Source organism: Lontra canadensis, unplaced genomic scaffold, assembly GCF_010015895.1.
Source record: "Lontra canadensis isolate GAN:19392208 unplaced genomic scaffold, GSC_riverotter_1.0 scaffold25, whole genome shotgun sequence".
NCBI lineage: Eukaryota > Metazoa > Chordata > Mammalia > Carnivora > Mustelidae > Lontra > Lontra canadensis.
Genome location: NW_022631019.1, coordinates 3,982,239 through 4,003,573, shown reverse-complemented (window position 1 = coordinate 4,003,573; position 21,335 = coordinate 3,982,239). Strand labels below are relative to the sequence as shown.

Genomic DNA, 21,335 nt, shown 5'->3' with positions numbered 1-21,335 from the left:
GCGAATGTCTCCGCCCAGGACACTGACTGACCAGCTCCAAGACACTACCTGGGGGCCAAGCCACCCGACCTTTGTCCTGGGTTCCCTGGCTCGGCCCTGCTGGGGTGGAGTCTCCCTCCAGCCCTCTCTGAATCAGCGAAGCTCAGTGACCCTTGGACTGAATCTCCCAGGGCCTACATGGCCATATAGACTCGGAACTCTGAATGTCATAACCAACCGGTCCCCTCCCCACCCCCTATACCCACAGACAGACACACACAGACACGCTGGTTGCAAGCCCGTAGCACACTTATGGCAAAGCGCTGCTCAGCTCGGGGGGACCTAGTAGAGAGGAGCCCTTACTAAGGATATGGAGTGAAAACACCCAGGAAGAAGAGCCAGGTGAAAAACATGCAAATATCCAGTACACGGAGTTTGCATTTTCTGACAAGTCCAGCGGAGGTGACTGGGGTTTGGGAAGGGCTGTCTTTAGAGACTAAGGAGGGGTGAGGGCTGGGTGAGGGCAACAAAACAAGCCAACAGGGGACTCTTAGGTTCCCCCGGGGCTGGGAATCCCTGACTGAGTAGCAGGAGGGGTAAAAGGAAAAGATGCCAGGTGGGCACTGGCAACAGGCCCATTTATTTAGGCAAAACTGAAAGCCCCGGGCAGAATTCGTGGTGTGCATGCGGGTGTGGTGCAGGTAGGAGAGTGGTTGTAGTGTGGAGGACCCCTGGCCTGCTAGCCCCTGGCCCTGCCCTGTCCTTCGGCCTTGATTTCCCTGAGCATGCCTTGTTCCCCACCCCACACCTCAGCCAGGAGCCACACATGCAATACAGCTACTCACTCTTCCTGAGCCTCAGGATTCTCACTTCTAGGGACCGAGAGAAGAGAGAGGAGAGGAGAGAAGTGACAGCAAAGTTAGGAGAGGGAGGGGGAAGGGGCCGGGTGAGGCTAGGACAGCGGGGGGGGGGGGGGGGGGGGGCGGGGGGGGACAGGACAGCAAGAGAGGGGAGGGCAGAAACATGGGAGGGAGATGCACAGAGGAGGGGGGGAGAGAACAGAAGGAATTTTCCAGCTCATCTGACTTGGCTCAGGCTGCTCTGGGGCTCCACGAGGGTGGTCCACCCAGTTCTGGCTCTTACTGGTCCCTGGGGATTGGGTAGGGCTGCCACTGGCCCTGGCCCCCCTAGCAAGGGCCTCACTCTTGGCATTGGGTTGGGATAGGGCACCCAGCCCAGGTTCTGCTGAGAAGCGGTGTCTCGAGAAGCCCAGAGTCTGTTTTGCTTCTGTTCCTAGCTTCAGCCTTGCTCCAGACGGAACAAGCTCACCCCAGAGCTGGGGGGCCATTCTGGAGACCCTGGTGGGGGTGATCATGCTACCATGGGCTCTGGGCTGCAGGGGCTGAGGCTCCACAGGTGCCCTAGGGAGCCCAGGCTCGTCCTACTCTGGACCCTGTCATACCCTTGCACTTTTAGTTAGGAAGATGAAACTTTGGTTGCTGTCACTAAACATGGTCCCTGCAGTAAATGGCTGGGCAAACCCCCTCCCCTCAGGCTCAGGTGGGAGCATGGGTCCCCGGGGCACCACCTTCTGGGCCTTACACGAGCCTTGGCAGGCAGGCGTCTGGCCCACGTTACAGAAGAGAAGCTCAAGAATCCTGGTCACCAGCCTACACCTTACAAAGGATGTGGGGCCGCCGAGTGGGGGAGTGGTCATCAGGAGGGAAAGGGCAGGGCGTGATGGGTCACTGGCCTTGTCCCCAGAGCAGGTCCTAGCTGGCTTGGGGCCTCTGGGGGTGTCTGACTGGGAAGTGTCCCTGAAGCATCTGGGGAGAGCTGCGCTGTAGCTAGCTCGGAAGAGCAAGACAAAGGAGCAGAAGAGAGATGCGGATAGATGTGGGGCAGGAAGAAGCTTGGCCGCCAGTCCCGCCTCCTTGAAACTAGCTCTTCTCTGAGTTTCCCATTAACACCTGCTCCTTGGAAACACCAACCACCAGAGTGGGTTCGCTGCTGGATGGGACGTGGGCCCAGAGAGGGAAGGGCACTTGGCTGGGCTCACACTAAGGCCGCTCAGAGCCTTCTCTCAGGGTCCTCCTTGGGCCAGGGGCTGTGGTAGGCAGAACCAGCAGGAAGGGAGTAAGCGCTAGGGCAGTGGCAACCGGACCGGACGGTGGCAGCCGGGATCGGACGGGAGCGACGTCTAGGCCTCCTTCCCCGTCAGGTCTAGCGCCGTCCCCCACCCCTCAACCCGCCCCTACTCACTGCCAGTGGACGAGGAGGAGCGACGCTGCCCGCAGCTAGGGCCAGCGCCCTCGAAGGGCAGAGGCGGAGCCGTCGGCGGCGAGCTCAGGGCCTCCCGCAGGGGCGGCGGCGGCGGCGGCGGTGGCGGTGGCGGTGGCGGCGGCGGCGGCGGCGGCGGCGGCGGCAGCTCCCTGGACGCCTTGGAGTCCGCGGCGCAGCCGTTGTGCACGTGGTTCCCGGGGAGCAGCGCCGCCTGCGGAGGAGCGGAGGGGCTCGCGAGTGAGGAGCGGGAGGCTGGGCCGGGGCCCGGGCTGCGGGCGGGCGCGGGCTGGCAGGCACGCACCTCCTCGCTGTGCGCCATGCCCGGGCCCGAGGCCGGCTCCCTGGGGCAGCGGCCCAGCTGCCGGTAGTAGTCCCCCGTGCTGGGCTGCTTGCTGAAGGCGCGGGGCTTGCGGCCGGAGTCCTGCCTCCTCAGCCCGTTGTGGCCGTCGCGGGAGCCCAGCTGCGTGAAGACAGCGGTGCGGGGGCTTCAGGCTCTGGTCCCCGCGGCCTCCCACGCCCCGCCCCCCCAGCTCTTCCCATTCCCGGGGCTCCCGGCCAGCGGCCGTCCACGGGTGCAGCCAGCCGGCTCCCCAGACCCGCCTGTTCTCAGAGCGGAGATGGGGCGAGGGTCCCCGGGAAGGGCAGGTTCGGTCGGCCCTAGAGGGAGGGGTTCTGGGCGCGGGCCAAGGGCCCCCAGGGCCCCCACCGAGGCTAGAAGGGGCGGGACCAGGGGCGGGTTGACCCAGCCCAGTCGCCAGGGGGAGCCGGAGAAGGGGCAGCTCGAGGTTTAGCCAGCGCTAAGGCCTCAGCCTCACCCGGCCACCCGACCGCCCCGCGCGTCCCCACGGCTCTGCCGAACACTCTTTCAGGGACCCCGGCGAGGGAGCCCGCCTCAGATCCCTTGTCCTGTTAGGCTCCTGCTTTCCCAGGGCTCCCAGCCGCCCGGCCCCGGGGCTGCTCCTACCTGCGCCGGTGCCGGTGGCCCCCGCTGTGCACCTGGAGGCGGGGGCGGCATGGACCCGACACCTGCGCTACCTGATCCTTCCTCTCAGGTTACAGCCCAGCCCTTGCCCGCCCGCGCCTAAGAGCGCCTATGAGCGCCACCGGCCTGACATCACCCAGGGCCCGCCAATCCCGGGCCTACCCACTCCCAGAAATAGGGGACGCCACGGGGGCTCCAGCAGCATCGCAGCAACCCGCCCCTGCTTCTTACCCGTCCCGCGAGCCAGATGTGGCCCCGCCCCCTGTGCCTTTCTCCCTCCGCGAGGTGCTGGGCACCCCGGCCTCCATCCTCCTCTCCCAACCGATCCCTTCCAAACCCCGTGGACAGAATGTAGGCCTGACCACGAGCAGCGGAGCCCCCCACGTTTGGTACCCCTGGGTTCCAGGTCACGCCCCCGCCCTTCTCCTCCCGCATCTGGAAACCATCGACATCCGCGTAAGCGACACCGACACCAGCGCCTAAGCCTCGGGTTTCAGGGGCGGCAAGGCGGGTTCAGACGACCGCGCGGTGGCCCGCCCCGTCGCAGCTGGCCCCCCACTAAGCCCAGCCCAGGGAAAAGGACAGGAGCCGGCAGGGCCAAAGGCCAAGTCACCGTGTGGTGGGTGTCCCCTGTTCCACACCCCCGCCCGTGCGTCCCCGCGGTGGCCCCGGACCTCCACGCCCCACCCAAACCGACTCTTGTTGCAGGAAACCCGACACCACAGGATTTGTTTTCTGGGCCAGTCCGCCCCCTCGGCGCCCCCTGCAGCCCCAAGGCGCGGATGCCACGACCCCGCTCGGGATGCGGTCAGGCAACGGCCAGGCCCAGAGGGCGGAGGGGGTGGGGCGAGTTGCAGCGGGCACACAAAGGGCTCTTTGTGGAGCTGCCGGTCGCCTGCGGCCCCGCACGCACACACCGGGTAGGAACACGGGACCTCGAAATCCTGTTGCTCAAGGGAGTGGAGGGGGCGCAGGCTGGGCCACCTGTCCTGTGGCTTTGGGCAGGGCTCACAAAGCCTCCAGTAGGGACAGTCTGCTGGCCCTGAGGCCCCTGCAGTCCTCTCCTGGACTCTCTCCACCTCATAGAGGTGAAAGGGGACCCGACTGGGAGCTTAGTCCAGGATGGCAGTGACGGACGGCAGGGTGGAGTCTCTGTGGAGGCTGTCCTTCCCCTCCCCAACCCAGTGGCCTTGTGACCTGGGTCACCTGTGGGCAAATTGGCTCCTCAGCTTGCCTCTGGAATGGCTTGCCTTGGGCTTGAGCGGGAACTGCAGGTCAGGGCTCCCACGGGACCCTCAGGCACCTCTACCCCATACTCAGCCACCTGGAGTCTCCATTGTCCCCCACCTCCCAAACTAGCCAGGACCCCAGGACTCCCTATGGGGCTCCCAGCCCGGGACTCTCAGTTACCCAGACCAGCCCTCTGGCTCCAGAGCCTCAGCCAGGGCCCCAGAGGCCCTGACATCTAGGACACCTCACATTCAGTGTGCCCGCACTGGACATGCCCCCATGGCCCCCATCCCAGGACTGCCCTTTCCACCAACCTGGGTGCTCCAAGCCCCAAACTGGGGAGCCAACTGCAGTTTCACCCTCCCTCAGCCCCCTGTGAGGGCGGAGTCCTGCTAGTGCTCTCTGTCCCTACCTCCCGGGCCCTTCACAGCCATGCCACCTGTGTCTCCCCCCCACCCCGACACCCCCTTGGGAGCCATTCTCCACCCGAGCCTGGGGCTACGGGCATGGGTAGGGCTGTGAGGAGGCAGTCTGTCCATGTTCTCTGCCAATTCTCTGCTCTCTGCACTCCAGCTCCCTGAGAGGCCCGACTGTCTGATGATACGTTCCTTCACCCAGCGCCAGCTCCTGAGAGGGTAGTGACTGTCTTACTCATCTGCCTGTCCCCAGTACCCAGCCCTAGTGCCCCATGGGGCTGGCCGGGAGCTTTGACTCTTGAATCGGCCACACTGGCCCAGGCCCCCCCCCACCACCCTGTGCCCAAGAGCTGGTCCCCTGGCCTCGGGGGTGGCCTATCTGCCCAGTCCCCGGGCTAGGAGGCAGGCAGGTGGGGGAAGGTTCACTACCTCCTTCTTGAGGGCCTCTGTCTCCACGTGACGGAGTTTGCTCTTGGTCTGCAGGTAGATGTCAGCAGCCTGTGGTCCCGCGGGGGGCTGGGGAGCTGGGTAGCCTGGTGGGGGTGGGGGCAGTTGGGTGTTCGGGGGCGGGGGCGGCGGAGGGAAGCTGGGCGGTGGTGGCAGGGGTGTGGTTCTCTCCGTCTTGCCCCGGGGCCGGCCCAGCTGCGGGCTCAGCTTGTCTATGCACTTTTGTATGTCCGCAGCTCTTGAGCTGGGAAGCCCTGGGGAGGGAGGGAAGGCTGGGTGGGAGTTTGCAGGGAGGCTGTCCCCCAGGACTGAGACCCTCTTCCACCCAGAAGTGACTCACCAAGGGTCGAGGTGGGCTTAGGGACGCAGCTCGGTATGGCTCCACTGTGGGCCCGGGCAGGGCATGGCCCACCTTGCCCTCCCCTCCCCTCCCCTCCTCTGGCGATGCATGTGTTGGGGAAAGACCATGCACTCGAGTTTGGAGGGGAGGCCCCAGAGGGCTTTCAATGCCAGAGCATGCCAGTGGGGCACAGCCACCTGGAGGGTGAAGGGGCAGCTCCTGGGGTCAGACCCGGCAGGGTGGGGTGGCGGCAGCATGGATGGCCAGGGCTCAGGTTACCAGGCACCCCACCAGCTCTGCAGGCTGCCACCCGGTGGCTTGGGGCAGCTCTCACAGGCAGATGGCCACCCAGGCTCAGAATGTGGTCCGTGTTTGTGCGTCCACACAGGTGTTTCCTCATTGTACAAATGGGTTTGCATCGGTCTGTGGACGTGGGGTGTGTCTGTGTGTGTTTGCATGGGTGCGCGCGTCTGGAGTGTGGAGATGGAGACCGTGTGTCTGGGTCATAGCACAGGAGTGCACGTGCATCTGCACAGGGCCGTTATGTGTGCACATGTGTTCCCATCTGTATATTGTGCGTACACACGTACAAGTGCGCACACTTGAGTGTGACCAGGTGTGCGTAAAGTCTGGGGAACACTGTGCGTGTGAGTGAGGATAATGAAGCTCTTGTGGGGTGCATGGGGGTTCCGTCTGGGGGAGAGTCCATGCGAAGATACAGGTGTGTTTGTGATGGGCACACACAAGCACAGATGTCCCCTGCCTCTCACCACAGGCAGCAGCCCCCCTCCCGGAGACCTGGGCAGCCTCCACTGTCTGCTGGGGGCAGAGGGGGCCCGAGGCCGGCCCTCAGTGCCCAGAGGCCAGTCCCAGTCTCTGCTCCCTCCTCCCAGTCCCTGCTCCCTCCTCCCTTGTCCCAAGCAGGCCCACTCACGGCGTGGGGGGCGCTGGTCCTTGATGCTGGAGTGGCTGGAGGAGCAGGAGTCGTAGTTGGAGAGGGTGCTGGTGGGCGAGCTGAGGTCAGGGTTCAGCGGCTGGACGGACATGGTGGTATTGGGTGAAGACATGCCAGAGTCGGGCTGCTTGGCCTCCAGGTCAGCAGACGGATCCCGGGACAGGACACGGTGCTCCACACTCTGAACGGGAAGGGAGGCAGCGAGGACAGCCTGACCTGGAGACCAGGGCACTCCAGGCCAGGGTCCTGCTGGGGCTTATCCTGGCGGTGTGACCTGGGCCCGGCCGCTTCCCTTTCTGGGCTTCCTCCCCTTTCTGAGAATGTCTCTTCGGTTCTTCCCAGGGGAAGATTCAGGCCCAAGCCCGGCCCCCTGGCAGCAGGACCACAGGTTTCTGAGAAACGCCCACCCCAGCCATTCCTTGCTCAGGGGGGTTGAGAGACTGTCAGAAGAGGGGGCCTTGGCCTGGACCCCAAGGGGAAGACTGCCATGGCACCAGTCTTCTCCTTCCTCATTAGAGGAGTTGGGCTCCAGTGTATCTGTGGGAAGGGCTCAGGTGCCACAGCTGCTGGGGGCAGGGGAGGCATGCAGGGCCCCCACAATTTGTAGGAAAGACTAATTCCCCATTACCTGGCCAGCAGCCCTTGTCTCTCCTTGTTCTACTGGGGCAAATGCCAACACCAGCCCAGCCTGGATCCCCTGGTGGAGCCGTTGCAGAAAGGGTGGGGGGGTTCTGGGGCGGCCCATCTGAGTCTGGTGGGCAGCCCAAGCTCAGGCTGGAAGCCTGCTGTCCCCACCACTGTCCGTGTCCCTGCCCACAGGCTTGACCCTCCCTGCATGGGAGTGGGATGGGGTGGGGGTCCTGCTTACGTTGCCCATGCTGGCCTTGCTGCCGGCAAGCCCGCTCGCTGGCTCCGTTGGCTGCCTCCTGCCCAAGTCTGCTCCTCCCTGCCTGGGGCCCCCTCCCTGCCCGAGAAGTGTCACAGGCCCCCCGGGAATGGAAGGCAAGCCTAGCACCAGGTAACAGCTCGGCAGCCATGCTCATTGGCCCTGTAATTAGGGGCTCTGTGGGAGTGTTTGCCTTTTCTGGGCCAACATCCTGCACAGTTTGGATCCTCCACTGCTATAGCTGGGCCTGTCTGGGTGAGGGGACCAAGGGCTCCCATCCCCGACCCAGGTCAGAGGGGTGGGGCAGGCCCTGCTGCCCATTCCAGGAGCCAAGGGAAAGCACAGGGGCTGGGCTGGACGGGGTGGGGGTGGGCAGCTGAAAAGCCTCTCTTTGTGACTGACAGCAGTGGGCACTGGGGGTACCCAGCCCTGACCCCATGGATAGCAGCCTGGAATGTCAGCTTCAAATTTCACTTCTCCCACTTACTAGCTACATGACCTTGGGCAAGTCACTTATCCTTTTTGTACCTAAAGAGAGAGAGCCTGTGGGGGTGTGGGATGGGGGGGAGGGGCAGAAGGAGAGGGAGAATTTCAAGAAGCTCCACACCCAGTGCAGAGCCCCACGAGGGGCTCGATCTCATGACCCTGAGATCATGACCTGAGCCAAAATCAAGAGTCAGATGCTTCACTGACTCAGGCGCCCCTGAGTTTCTTTATCTGTAAATGGGGATAACAGTACTTTTTGCCTTGTGAGGGTATAAACAAAGATTTTCAAAGTTAGTGAAGTGCCTGGGTATGGTAGCCAGTAAATGTGAACTAGTAGTATTAATTTCCGGCAGAGACTGAGATCAGACCATAGAGCACTGGGCAGGGTGCCTGCCAGAGTCAGAATTCAGGCAGTCATGTTTGTCTCGACTGGAGCTTCTGTTAAGAGGGGCTGGAAAGGGGGGCACCTCGGTGGCACAGTGGGTTAAAGCTTCTGCCTTCGGCTCAGGTCATGATCCCAGGGTCCTGGGATCGAGTCCCGCATCGGGCTCTCTGCTCAGCGGGGAGCCTGCCTCCCCCTCTCTCGCTGCCTCCCCCTCTCTCGCTGCCTGCCTCTCTGCCTACTTTTCATCTCTGTCAAATAAATAAATAAAATCTTTTTAAAAAGGGGGGGCTGGAGGGGCTGGGGCTTTGTGCCGCCCCCCCATCCCACCCTCAGACTGCTCCCTCAGTGGGAAAGAACGACCTGTGGTGCAGAAATGCCCTTCACAGCATCCATCCGTGTTGGTATACCCTACTGACAAGGCACTCATTATCTGCTGGACTATTACTCTCTCTGGGTGGCCTTTTGGGGGGGAAAACTCTTCCTTGGGTCCAGCTGCCGTCTCTGACCCCTGGGCCTTGCTGTGCTCTGAGGCACCCAGAACCAGGGTGCCCCCGCTCCCGGTGCCTGCAGAAAGGGCAGACACAGTGCTGCGGGCAAGAGGCCATCCCACCTTCTCCCCCACCCTTCCCATTTCCCAGGCCCTCTTCTGGCCAGGCTGCCCCCTGGGGCTGGTCCTTTGGAAAGCCCCTGTGAGACCTGCCCTCTGTCCTCCCTCCTGCCCCAAAGCGGGCATAACATCAGAAAAGGCAGGGCCCTGGACTTGGAGCCAACCACACCTGAGCTCAAGTCCCAGGAGGCGACTTCATGCTGTGCTGCCATGATAAAATAATTTTAGAAAATCACAAAAGTTTCCAGTTATGAGATAGCCATGAAGTGAGGGAACATACAACGTAGCTGTGTGACCTTGGATGAACCGGGGGCATTACCACCACCTACCTCAGAGGCAGTGGACAGTTAAATGAGCTACTAGTGTGGGTTGTGGGCAGGTGAATGAACTCGACTATTCCCATCGGTAGGTGTGTCTTGTGATTTCTCGGCGCCATCCTCCTTACCAGGATGATGCTTGTCCTCCTCCCCCTGACCCTTTCTCCTCCACCCCCTCGCTCCTCCATTGTCAGTGGTTGTGGGCCGAGAGAGGGTGATGGTCTAGGGCACTTCCTCATTGTGTGACCTCGGACAGGAGCTTCATGTCTCCGAAACTCAGCTTCCTCCGTGGAAAAGGGGTAAGAACACCTACCCCTGGGGGGGAGTCGGGGATGGGGAGGGGGACGAGCTAACCAGGGGCTCGGGGTCATACCAGGTTCTCCACAGTGCGCAGGTAGCGGGTGCAACGGCTGTGGCCATTGTAGTCCGAGAGCTCGGCAGCCGTATATCCGTCGCGGTCGCGGACGTCCAGCTCCGCGCCGTTCACTACCAGGATCTGGCAGCACTGCGAGGCGCCACGTACTGAGGACCCCCGCCCCCTCGCCGGGACCCCCCCACCCTTCGCGCCGCGGCAGCGCTGTGCGGAGGGCTCGGCGCCAGCAGAGGGCGCTCGCCCCGCCCCGCCCGCCCCGCCCCCACCTTCAGCTCCCCGCCCCCACCTCCAGCTCCCCGTTTTCCGCGGCGTCGTGCAGCGGGGTCCCGCCCCACAGGTCGGTGGAGATCTCGCCGCCGTGCAGCAGGAGCCAGCTGAGCACTTTGGCGTGGCCGCGGCTCGCCGCGAAGTGCATGGCCGTGGCGCCGTCCTTGTCCCGCTCCGACAGGCTCACGTCGGTGCAGCTCACCTGGGCGGGAGGGGCCGCGGGGAAGAGGGGCGGGGGCTGGGCGCCAGGCCCCGCCAGGCCCCGCCAGGCCCCGTCCCCCGTCCGCGCAGGCCGCTTCGCGAGCAAACCCCGCCCCTTCCCGGGCCCCGTCCCGCCCCGACCGCGAGCTCACCAGCCACACGATGACCGGGCTGTGGCCCATCTGCGCCGCGGCGTGCAGCGGGGTCATGCCGTCCTGGGCCCTCGCGTGCGGGTCCGCGCCGCACTCCTGCACCAGGTACTGCGTCACCTCCAGGTGGCCCTCCTGGCACGCCAGGTACAGGGGCGTGGCACCGGTCTTGGTTTGGGCAGTCACTCCCCTGCGGAGACAGCACCCACCGTGGGCTCTCAGCGCCCACCTCCCTCCAAAGCCTTCTTATGCCCCTGGCGCTCTTTGGGGGAGCTCTGGAGGGCTGGGAGAGTGGGTTGGAGAAGTCTAGTCACCGGGTCCCGCTGTCCCTGACTGCCTCTGGACACTTGGTCCTATGCCAGTCTCCTCCAGGGGGTCCCCTTTGACGCGGTCACCCCCCTCCATCTAGTCCCTGTCCCCAGTAAACAGCCCCCCTTTTCACCCAGGTCTACAAGGATATGGAGATCTGGCCTCTTTACATTTTCAGCCACATTAACCCATTATCACTGTGAATCCCCAAACTTTCTGTCTTACCTGTATGCCTTTGATCGGGTCCCCCTCTATCTGGAATGCCCTTCCTTCCTCCTCCTCCCTAAGACTCAGTCCAGATCCCCTTCTCCATGAGGCGTGCCCTGATTTCCCCAGGCAGAGCAGGCCTTTCCTACCTCAGTGCCGCATATGGCCCTGGGCTCACTCCAAGGACTGCCTGTCACACTTGATTGAACTTAAACGATTTTGGCTTCTGCCTCCCCCAGGCGACTGAATTCCCAGGGGGCAGAGTAGTAGGGTTGCCAGATAGAATACAAGATGCCCAGTTAATTCTGAAACTCAGGGAAACAAGAAATCATTTTCTAGTATAAGTATATCCCAAACAAAGCATGGAATATACTTATACTAAAATATTATTTGCGGTTTATCCAAATTAAAATTCAATTGGATATCTTGTTGTCAATCTGACAGCTCTACAGGCGGCCTCCATTCACGGAGCACTCCTGGTGTGCCGTGATATTGATGGACAGGTTCTCATTGGATGCCCTAACTTAGGTCTTACTGTCTTTCCCATTTTTGCAGATGGGCAGTCGAGGCTCAGGGGCTGTGACCTCCTAAAGGTAACACAACTGGTAAATGGCACTTGAGTGTATGTTTGTGATGCAGGGCCCGGTGTATGCAATAGGCACACAGGAAAGGCCATTCCCTGTCTTCACTCATGGGGCTTTCCTAAGGTCCAGCTTGCAGCTGTCTCTGTCCCTCATCCTTGTTCCTCAGCTGCTGGGGAGGAGTCCTACCTGGGGAGCTGGGAATCAAACCCATGAGGTGGAGTGCTGCTGGGAAGCAGGGAAGTTGCCCCCGCCGCTGAAGGAGCCTCCGGTTTTCTGACTTCCTAAGAGGGTGGACAGCCCAGGGCGCAGTTACTATAGTTAGACACTAGGTGGAGCCACAATCTAGGCCCAGACGCGGGAGCAGCCGCCTCCGCTCACAGGGAAGTTCTGGGCTGGGGCTGAGTCCCAGGAAGCAGGACCAGCCCTCCGTGCCCCGGAAACGCACCTCTTCGCCTGACTAAATGTCGTCCCGACCGTCTGCCCCCCGATCTACCCCCTGGTGACATCAGTCTCACACTCGCCACTAATGTCCATGCATGTCCTCCCTCCCGCATCCAAGTGCCAGCCCAGCTCTCCACTAATATGGGCACCCGGCCACCCAGTCCTCCGCTAGCTGCCCACTCGCCCACCGTCTTGCCACTCCCGACATGGCTTGGTCCCGTCCCCTCACACACTCCCAGTCCCTCCTCCCTGCCCTCTTCCCTGCCCCTGCCCCTCTGGCCACCTGCAGCCCTCACTGGGCACCTCCCTGCTCTCTCCTTACTCCTGACACGGGCACCACCACCCCAGACACAGAGCTGCCATTTTTCTGGGCCTGAGGCCCAGTGTGACAATTCACACATCTGGGGTGGAACAGGGACCGTGCCTGGCTGCCCTCCGTTTCCCCACCTGAGTCGGGGCAGTGGTGCTCACGAGCTGACACGGCACCTGGCGACAGAGACTCGCCCACACGCCTCTTCCCAGGAACACTCTGGCTTGCAGCCACCAGCCTCCACACCCCAGTGCCATTGTCCCCCCTCCACACACACACATACTGACGTGACAGTAACAGCCTGCTTAATGTTTCATGACCAACACTCAGCGGCCTGAATTATTCACCCCGTAACCAAGACACAGGGAGTGCTGGGGTCTGGGGATCAGAGGCTGAGGGGTCCACCACCCAGGACCCACTGCGATCTCTCTGGGGAAGCCTAAGGCAATGTACAAAACTTGGGGTACCAGATCTGCCAGGACCTCGGCCCCTCCTAGCACCCCCTGCTTGGTAGGTGTCCATGATCCAGAGGGGTCTGGTCAGTCTGGGAAGGTCTGAGAAGCTCTGAGAAGCTGGAGTAGAGCAGGACCTGAGCAGGAGGGGGCAGTCATGGCCACCACCTCCTGCAGGGCCAGTGGCTGCCACCCTCAGCTGGAGTCTCTGGGACAGAGGAAGCGCTCCCCAAATGCTCCAGCTTACCACCGTTCCTACTAGTATTTCTGTCTCTGCATCCTTGGAGCCACAGCCCCCAGCCCAGGAGGGCCCAGCACCATGGGGCAGTCAGATACGAAGATGGGCAAGAGTGAGCAAGCGGGTCCTGGCCTTGTTACCCTGTTGTACTCTGGCCTGGAGAAAGAAGGGCAGAGGCCCCCCAGTGCTCACTGGGGCGGAATTATAAAACTAAGGATGAGTGGGGTGCCTGGGTGGCTCAGTGGGTTAAAGCCTCTGCCTTCAGCTCGGGTCATGATCCCAGGGTCCTGGGATCGAGCCCCGCATCGGGCTTTCTGCTTGGTGGGGAGCCTGCTTCCCCCTCTCTCTCTGCCTGCCTCTCTGCCTACTTGTGTTCTCTGTCTGTCAAGTAAATAAATAAAATCTTAAAAAAAAAAAACTAAGGATGAGCACATGGAACAAAATCATTTAATTTAGATGGGGAGAGAGATAAATTTATAGTAGTAGTCACAGTGATCGATGACAGGGACAGCAGGTGCCGTTCATGGGACGATTGATCTGTTCCAGGCCCTGTGATGAGCAGACATGCTGTCTCATCTGGTCTGCTCAGGGACCTGACGGGGTAGGTGCTGTGCACAGAAGTCTCAGCTCACTGGAGGAGAGAGAGGCAGAGAAGGACCTGGGGCGTGAGCCCCACCCAGCTGTGTCACAGTCCTGCCTTTTGTCTCTGTCTCAAAGTCACCCACGGAGCAGGAGCAGTAAGCATCCATGAGACTCCCTTAGAGAGCACCTGGCACGAGCCTGGAGCCACTGTAATATTTTGGGATCCTCCTCCCTGTACCTCGGTGGGGGCACTACGGGCCTGGGGTGTGCAGACCCAGCCAACCACAGGCCAGGTGAGGCATTGCTTCTGCTGTGGAGCGCCACCCAGAGGAGAGAGGCAGGGTCCGGGGGTCCTTCTGGCCTCAGCATCCCACTAGCCCATTGAGTTGTAGCCCAAGTGACACTAAGGTGACCATTCCAGTCCCAGCCCCTGCCCCTGGCCCTGGCCACCACCCACCACCCTGGCTTTTCGCTCACTGGGCAGGGCCCTAGTGAGTTTTTAACCTCCTGAGCCTCAGTTTCCATATATGGCAATCGGGCATCATAATTGTCTAGCATCTCCTTGGCTCTTACAAGAGAACAGAAGAGGAAGTGCTGGAAGGTCACGTATTTCCCTGGAGGGAAGGCTACTCCTTGTTTCCTGGTGCTGCGGCCACATCCTGACCTCCACCTGCCACTGGGGCTTCAGCTGTCACTCCCCATGACCAACGCCAGGGGTTTCCTATTCCCACCTGACTTGGCCACTCCCTAACATGTGCCCCTTCCCACTCTTCTTGGCCAAGTCTCCTAAGCCTTCTTTGCTGAGCCCTGGCCTCCACCTGCCCTCCAAAGGCGAACCTTCTTTCTGAACGCACTCTCTCTCCCCACTGCTGAGGTCGTCTACGTTCCAGGGTCAAAGGTCACCTGCACCTGACACTCTCCCTCTCTCTGGCTTAGACCTGGAGTCCACATCTTGTCCCCATGTCTACCCACTGTCCATGTGTGCACTGCCCAGGCCTCTGCAACTTTATATGCCTGGAGCGGATCTCTCACTTTTCTCCCTCAAACCCTCTCCAGCTGCGAACTCCATTCTGATAAAGGACACCATGCTCCCTTCCCCTGAGGGTAGCCCGAGCCCAAACCCTAGGAATCTTTAGAGACCCTCAACCTTGACGTCTTTATCAGTCTGCAGCTCTCTAGCAACAATCACATAAATCATATTTTTCTTCCCCTCTGGGAAATAGGTGACATGAATGAACTTCAAAGAGTAAGCAGGTCGCCGCATGATGATTTGAAACAAACCCGGAATGCTTGCTGGAGATCTCCGTCCTTTGCTGCCAGGAGCTAGGAGTTACCAGCCCACGGAACCAGACTCGGATCAAAGAGCAGCATTTCCAGTGGCCCTCCCCTTCCGCAATAATTTCGGCCCCAAGGAAGGTCACAGGTATCAGGTCTCGTCGTTGTAGGGTAAGGCTACCCTGGAAAAGTCATGGCCTCCTGGCTTATTTGAAAGGATCATGGTCAAGTCAAACCTCCTGGCTTATTTGAAAAGATCCCAAATTAGGCCTGGCTCGGGGAAGAAATGCAGTCCTTACTTGAGGAAGGTTCTAGAATAGTCACCTTTATACGCAACCCACCTGCAAGCCTGGAATATTTCTGGAAGCTTACCCTTCCCTGCAACTCTCCCAGACTTCCAGGCCTTCCTTCTGGTCCTCAGTGAACCCAAGCTTGATCCCACCTCAGCCTCTGCCTCTGGGGGTCCTTCTCCCTGCCACGCTGCCAGGCCAGATTTTTTCAGGACTGGCCCTGCTTTTTATCCAGGTCTCAGATGAGCTCGCACCTGCCCTAGGAGGCCTTCCTTGACTCCCTCAATTTAAAGAAAACCTCACTGGTTTCTACCAAGGTAGCCCGTTTTGCGTTATGGCACTTGTCACTGGAGTTGTCTGGTTCATTCCAGGGACACATGTCACAAGGCTGCCACAAGCCAGGATGGGGCAGAGCCGTGAAAGGAGCAGACCCCTGCTGTCCCAGAGCTCGGTTCCACTGGGCACCAGCTGGCAAACCAACACACAGGCACATTAGCAAGAACGTCTCTGAACACCGCTCATGCTCTCCATCTGTCCCCTTGTTTGCCCTGGGAGCCTCCCTGAGAGCGGGCTCCAAGAAGCTGGGAGGGCTCACTACCTCCCAAGCACGGGAGGCCCGCCCAGTTGCTAGTTGTTGAGTGAGAAGCTATGGGGACAAGTGACATGGGCAGTGAGGCTAGGAACTCTGTGCCATTTGCTCGCTCTTGGCCTCGGCTGGGCCATTTGCCGGATGGGCCCGGGAGACCCAGCAGGGAGCTCCATCTGAGGTTACCCGCAGTGAGCTGCCCGCCGGGCTGGGCAAGTCCCAGGGCTCCCAGACTCCTGATTCACTCAACCAGCACTCACGGCGTGTCAGGCACTGGGCAGCTGACGATGTCTGCCCTCACTAGTTGGGGAGACACTGTATGAGGATACCCCAGGGTGCACGGAGTGTAAGGGCAGGTGGTGATAAGGACGGGAGGGAAGATAAGGCAAGGAATGAGGTGGAATCTGAAGGAGGCTCTGCGCAGAACTTGCTGAGAAGGGGAGGGGCACCAAAGCCTGGAGGGAAGGAGAGAGCCCCTGAGACTCTCAGGGGAGTTCTAGGCAGCGGGAAGAGCCTGTGGGAGGTTGGAAGGCTCCAGCCCTTGGGAGGAGCTGCAAGGAGGCTCTGGAGATGGAAGGGGGCGGGGGGGGGGGGGGGGGCCTCACAGGGGGGGGAGCCGTGAAGGTGAAGGTGGGGCGGGGGGGCAGGGCAGAGGCGGGAGGGCCCCTGGGTCCTTAGAAGGTAACGGGCTCTCCTGTGGGTGAGCAGGCAGCTGTGGGCCGTCCAGCAGTCTGACCTGCATTCTCAAAGGTGGGCAGAGCTGGATGGGATGAAGGCCAGGGCCAGGGGAGGTCTGAAATATTAGGGACTAGAGCAGGAGTGGGAGACAGGCCTGGAGAGGAGGTACGGTTTGATCAAGGCCACACAGGGGACGGGGGACCTCAGCTGCTCAGTGAGCCTCTCTGAGACGCTGTTTGTCCCTTGGTCAGCACCGCGCCGTAGGGATATCTGTCTGGCTCACTGATGTATACTCGGCCCTTAGAATATTGCCGGGCGCAGAGCAGGTGCTCCATGAACGGGAGCCAAATGAATCAGTCTGTAACCCGGGCTGCGTACAGAGGTGCCGCCTGGAGTGGTTATAAGGTGCGGATGGCCAGGTCAGGTGCGAGGCACTCAGTAAGCCCTCAGCAGGTTGGGGCTCATCTGACTTCATCCTGACCCCTGGCCAGGGCGTTTTCCAATCTCTGTCCCCGGGCGGGGCTGGCCTCAGGCAGAGGAGACCCGCAGGGAGGTGCAGCTGATACAAACCTCCGGGCAGCCCGATTCTCCCGCTTGCTTTGAACAGCAGAGCACAGGAGCCCCAGAGAAAGGAAGAGCCCGGAGCTCCTCAGCCATTCTCCCGGCCCAGGGGTCTGTGCTGAGCCTGGGGCTCCCCTCCAGCAGCACAGAGCCCAGGCGAGCACATGGTAGTGGCCAAGCAAGCCGGACTCCGAGGCTCCCTGCGCCTGGCCCCTTCTCTGTCGGCCCCGACTGGAGGCCTGGATACCCGGCTCCCCTCCGCCAACCACTAGTGTGACTGGCCAGGACCGGCCCCCCGACTCCATCTCCCGAGACCCAGGGCCTGAAACAGCCTCAGCCCGGTTCCCACCAGCCTCCACGCCGCCCACTTCGGGACTCCCTTCTGCAGGGAGGCTCGTCACGGGGCAAGAGCGCCGGAGGTCCCCGTGGTGACTCTCCCACCTCTGGAAGGACTTGCCTAGTGGACTGGGATAGACTGGACGAGGGGTAGGTGGGCGCAGGGTGTTCCTGCAGTCAAGCCTTTTCTCACACCCCCAGGTGCAGCCTGGCCCGAGGGAGCCCACCCCCTACAGGTGGTCCTGCCCTCCTGCCCCTCTGCAGCTCGTCATTGCCTGGGCCCACAGCCTCCCGGGGAGGGATCGAGTTTCTCACCATAGGTCCGGGAGCCCTTCCTCCCTCCTCCCTCCCAGACCACGGTCGGTCGGCGGAGCTGAGCCCTTGTGAATAATTCACCGCGGTTCACAGCAGCTCTGGGAGGCTCACGAGAGAGAAAGCTTGGAGCCACGGCATTCCACAGCCAGGCTGCCTGGGTCCCCGCACTGAGCCCTGTGGCCTGGGGCCGCCTAAGCCACTGCCCTCCCCATGTGCAGCCTGGGGGAGCAGGAGTCTCCATCCCCGAGATAGGGGGCTACGGGGACATTGGCCTCCAGCTCCCAGCAGGCCCCACCCCAGTTCCCATCTGCCCCCTCCTGCCTGAGCCCAGCCTGGCAACCTCAGAAAAGCACCTTCTTATCAGCCAGGTCACTCGCTGCAGCGGGAACGGGCCCAAGTCTTCTGACCACGTCTGTGAGATTCATAGAGGCCTCTGAGGGGCTGACGGCTCATCAGCCCAGGCCATCTGGCCTCAGGGTTGGCACCAGGGCCCAATCACGGCCAGCACCTGGCATGGCCTGGGCGGGGTCAGGGTTCCCAAGGCCCTGAGGCCGAGAAGGGGCACTAAGACTGGGAACCCAGCCCATGGAGGGCTCTAGCTCATCCTAGGCCCCAGGCTTTTCGGTGAGGAGGGGCTCAGGGGCAACCTGGGGCTTCGCCCCTCCCCTTCCAGGCCCAGGTCCTCATCAGCACTTCCAGAGGTGGGCTGGGGGTCCTCTCTCAGTTTACATGATTTGGGCTAAGATGGCATCGCCATTAGCCTGGCTTGTTGGAGGCCCGTTATGTGTGATGGGGGGCTTATGGGTGCAGAAAGGGGGCCACAGCCCATTCCTCTCCACTCAGGACCTCAGTGTCCTCCGTGTGAAGTGAGGGGGTGGGGCAGGGGCATTGGAGTTGCCACAGGGGGGCTGCAGGCCTGTCTCAGGGGCCACTATCTGGCCTCAGCCTGGAGAGTCGGAGCTGGGAACCTGGGACCGAGCCCACCAGGTGCTGTTGCTGGTGCCACCTCGGGAGTCTGCCTCATGGGGGACCTCCTACACCACCTTTGACGTGACCCAAGCCCGAGCTCATCGAGAGCAAAGAACCACCAAGCGGCCTCTGGCAGGGTGGTCGGGAGACCCTGTGGTCCAGGACGCAGGTCTGCGGGCTCCCACTAACCAAACCGGGGAACTCCCTTCAGCAAGGGGACTGCAGGCTGGCCCCGGGGGCTCTCAGGGCTGCCCTACGCCACCCCGGTGCACCTGGGCCCCACAGGCTGCCGGCTGCTGCCATCCTGCCCCAAGGGCCGCGCGGCCAGGCGGGCCTCCTGCCTGCTCCCTGGGAGCCCGCACCCTGCAGGCTCCCACAGCGTGGAGCCCGTGGTGAGGGCTGACCCCCGTCTTGCGGCTGCTCTCCTCCCGAGGCTCAGTCTCCTGTCACCACTTAATGTCCCGGGTACTCACTTGGATTGATGACAGTCACTGCTCAGGGCCCCCATTTGTCAGGTCCCTGGGGCCACTATTGGCCCACTCCCTCAGATACTCCCCCAGGACCCCTGCTTCCTCTCAGGTGCACCTAAGACCTGGCTCCCTCCCTCCCCCCAGAACCCCCCAGGACTTCCCTGCTCTGCATCGAGCCCGTTTTCCACAACCCCCTCGGTGCTCCCACCACACCCTGGGTAGCTCCCAGCCCACTGCTCAGCTGCTTTCTCAGAACTCCACTCAGGCTGGAGACCCTGGGAGGTTTGGGGGCCGCACCTCCCTTGCTAGTGGGAGTGGGGCCGACGGGCCACGGGAAATGAGCAGCTGCTGTCAGGGGGCTGTGGGGCTAGGAGGCGGGGTGGGGGTCTACACAGGCAACCCTCTCCCTTCACTCCTCCTCCTCCTCCTTCCTGACTAGGGGCTCTAGGAAATTCTCCCATATCTTCATTCCTACCCCCATTTTAAAGATTTTTACTTATCTGTTTGTTTGAGAGAGTGGGAGAAAGCAGGAACACGAGCTGGGGGAGGGGGGAGGGGCAGAGGGAGAAGCAGGCTCCCCACTGAGCAGGGAGCCCAATGTGGGGCTCGAACCCGGGACTCCAGGATCATGACCTGACACAAAGGCAGACGCTTAACCGACTGAGCCACCAGCCATTTAGTCACCCACCCCCTTTCGAACAGTCCTGCGAATGGGCACAGGCCAGAGCTCAAGACAGCCACCTTCTGCAGGCTGGTAAGCTTCCTGGGGAGCAGCAGGTGATCTGGGCCCGCGTGCCCGCCTCCAGGTGCAGCCGAGTGCTCTTCATAGGAGCGTCTGCTTGCAAAGCTCTGTGGCAAGCGGCCGTGGGCAGCCTTCCAGGAAGGGGACAACTTCAGCCTGGGTAGGAAACATCTCTGCCCTGGCCCTCTGGCCACTGGGACAGCCCAGAAGCAGCGAGTCCCCCAGGATGCCAGAGAGGGTAGGGCCCCGGCTGGTACCACCCAGAAGACGGGTGAGGAGGGGCGGCCTTACCCGGGATGGTGCCTGACGAGAAGCCTCAGGGAGGGGAAGTCTCCTTTGGCGGCAGCGTAGTGGACAGGCAGGGCGCCTGTTTCCGTGGCCACGGTGGGATCCCCACCGCCATGATGCAGCAGCCAGTCCACCAACTCAGGGTGGCCAAAGCGGGCAGCCAGGTGCAGGACTGTGGCACCAGAATTGTCTTTGTCCTGTGGGAGAAGCGCCCATTAGTCCTTGCCTTCCCCCAGCCACGGAGGCCCTTCTGTCCTTGGGCCCCTAACTGGCCCTTTTTGAACCACACCTGTGCCACCTGGGCCGGGCTTCCTGAGGCCTGCTGGCCATGACTGTGAACAGCTCGCATATAGGAGGCTTGTAGGACACGGCGCTCCTGGGCTCCCCGCAGGAGCAGATGCCCAGGGAACGCCCAAAGGAGAGAGCAAGGGCGGTTGGGGCTGGGCTGTTCTGGCCATCCCAGGCTGGCTTCAGGACTTTGGGGGACACCCCCGGCATCCAACCCTTGGCCCCTTCCTCTCCCTCTCCCCCTCCCCAGGTGTCACATGAAAAGAGGCCTCCAGGTTGGTGGACCTCCAATAACCCAACATCGGTGCGGGGAAACGGCCCCTGCCGGGGCACGCGGCAGACTCCCTGCTCCTGGCCCAGGAAACGGGCTGTGTTCTCGCTCTGTGGAGGAGGAAGCTTCTGGGTACTGGTCACAGGGTCTGGACAGTCAGGTGTGGGTTAGAGGCGGCCCCTGGGAGGGGTTTGGGCTAGACCCACCTCCCAGGCACCCCAGAAAGGGCTGGCCGATGGTCTGGGCCCAGAAGTACCAAATATGTCATCCATGACCTTCCAGGTGTGTGTGTGTGTCTGTTGCAGGAGGGGCTGGCAGGTGCCTCTTATGTTACCTGGGCAAGGAGGGGCATCCCAGAGAACCCACAAGTTGGGACTCAAAGGTTGGCGGGTGTAGGTCAGCGGGCAACAGTGCGAGAACATCATGAACTCCCAGTGCCAAGCAGGTGGGATAATGGAGAGGTGGGCAGAGAGGGGGGCAGGGGCCCACAGATGGGACAGCCGTGAGGGGGGGACGTGGTTTCCTAGGCTCAGGTAAGGAAGCCCCTCTCCCCACAGAGAGAGGCACTGCGGGGGACAGGTGTGGCCAAGGCGGCTGGAGGAAGTGAATCTCAGAGGCTCTTGAAAAACAGGCGAGAGGAAAGAGGGGACAGGGGCCTGGGGCCATGACTAGTAAGTCATCTGTCAGGCTTTGGGGTGGCTGTGGGGCTAGGAAGCGGGTAGCCAGAAGGTGAGGCAGAGTGAGCAGCACACAGGCACTTGAGGACCACACTGGGACACTTTCGTGTGCTGGGATGCCCAGTCTGTCCCCCTGAGCCCAGATCTCCGGGGAGGGGGAGGG

At 61.9% G+C, this 21,335-nt stretch overlaps 1 protein-coding gene across 2 annotated transcripts in view; it reads right to left on the bottom strand.

The window, feature by feature from the left end:
* Positions 1–21,335, bottom strand: part of ESPN (espin) — a 30,406-nt gene that overhangs the window by 7,055 nt on the left and 2,016 nt on the right. The window contains exons 2-9 of one of the 2 annotated variants that reach the window (XM_032863268.1): positions 19,940–20,133; positions 10,307–10,493; positions 9,973–10,155; positions 9,687–9,818; positions 6,612–6,813; positions 5,320–5,591; positions 2,564–2,722; positions 2,242–2,473 (exon numbers count right to left, since the gene is read on the bottom strand). In XM_032863268.1, the coding sequence (XP_032719159.1) occupies positions 2,242–2,473; positions 2,564–2,722; positions 5,320–5,591; positions 6,612–6,813; positions 9,687–9,818; positions 9,973–10,155; positions 10,307–10,493; positions 19,940–20,133 (1,561 nt within the window). Of the gene's footprint in view, positions 1–2,241; positions 2,723–5,319; positions 5,592–6,611; positions 6,814–9,686; positions 9,819–9,972; positions 10,156–10,306; positions 10,494–19,939; positions 20,134–21,335 lie in introns of both variants that reach the window. The other variant, XM_032863267.1, reaches the window with a different exon arrangement.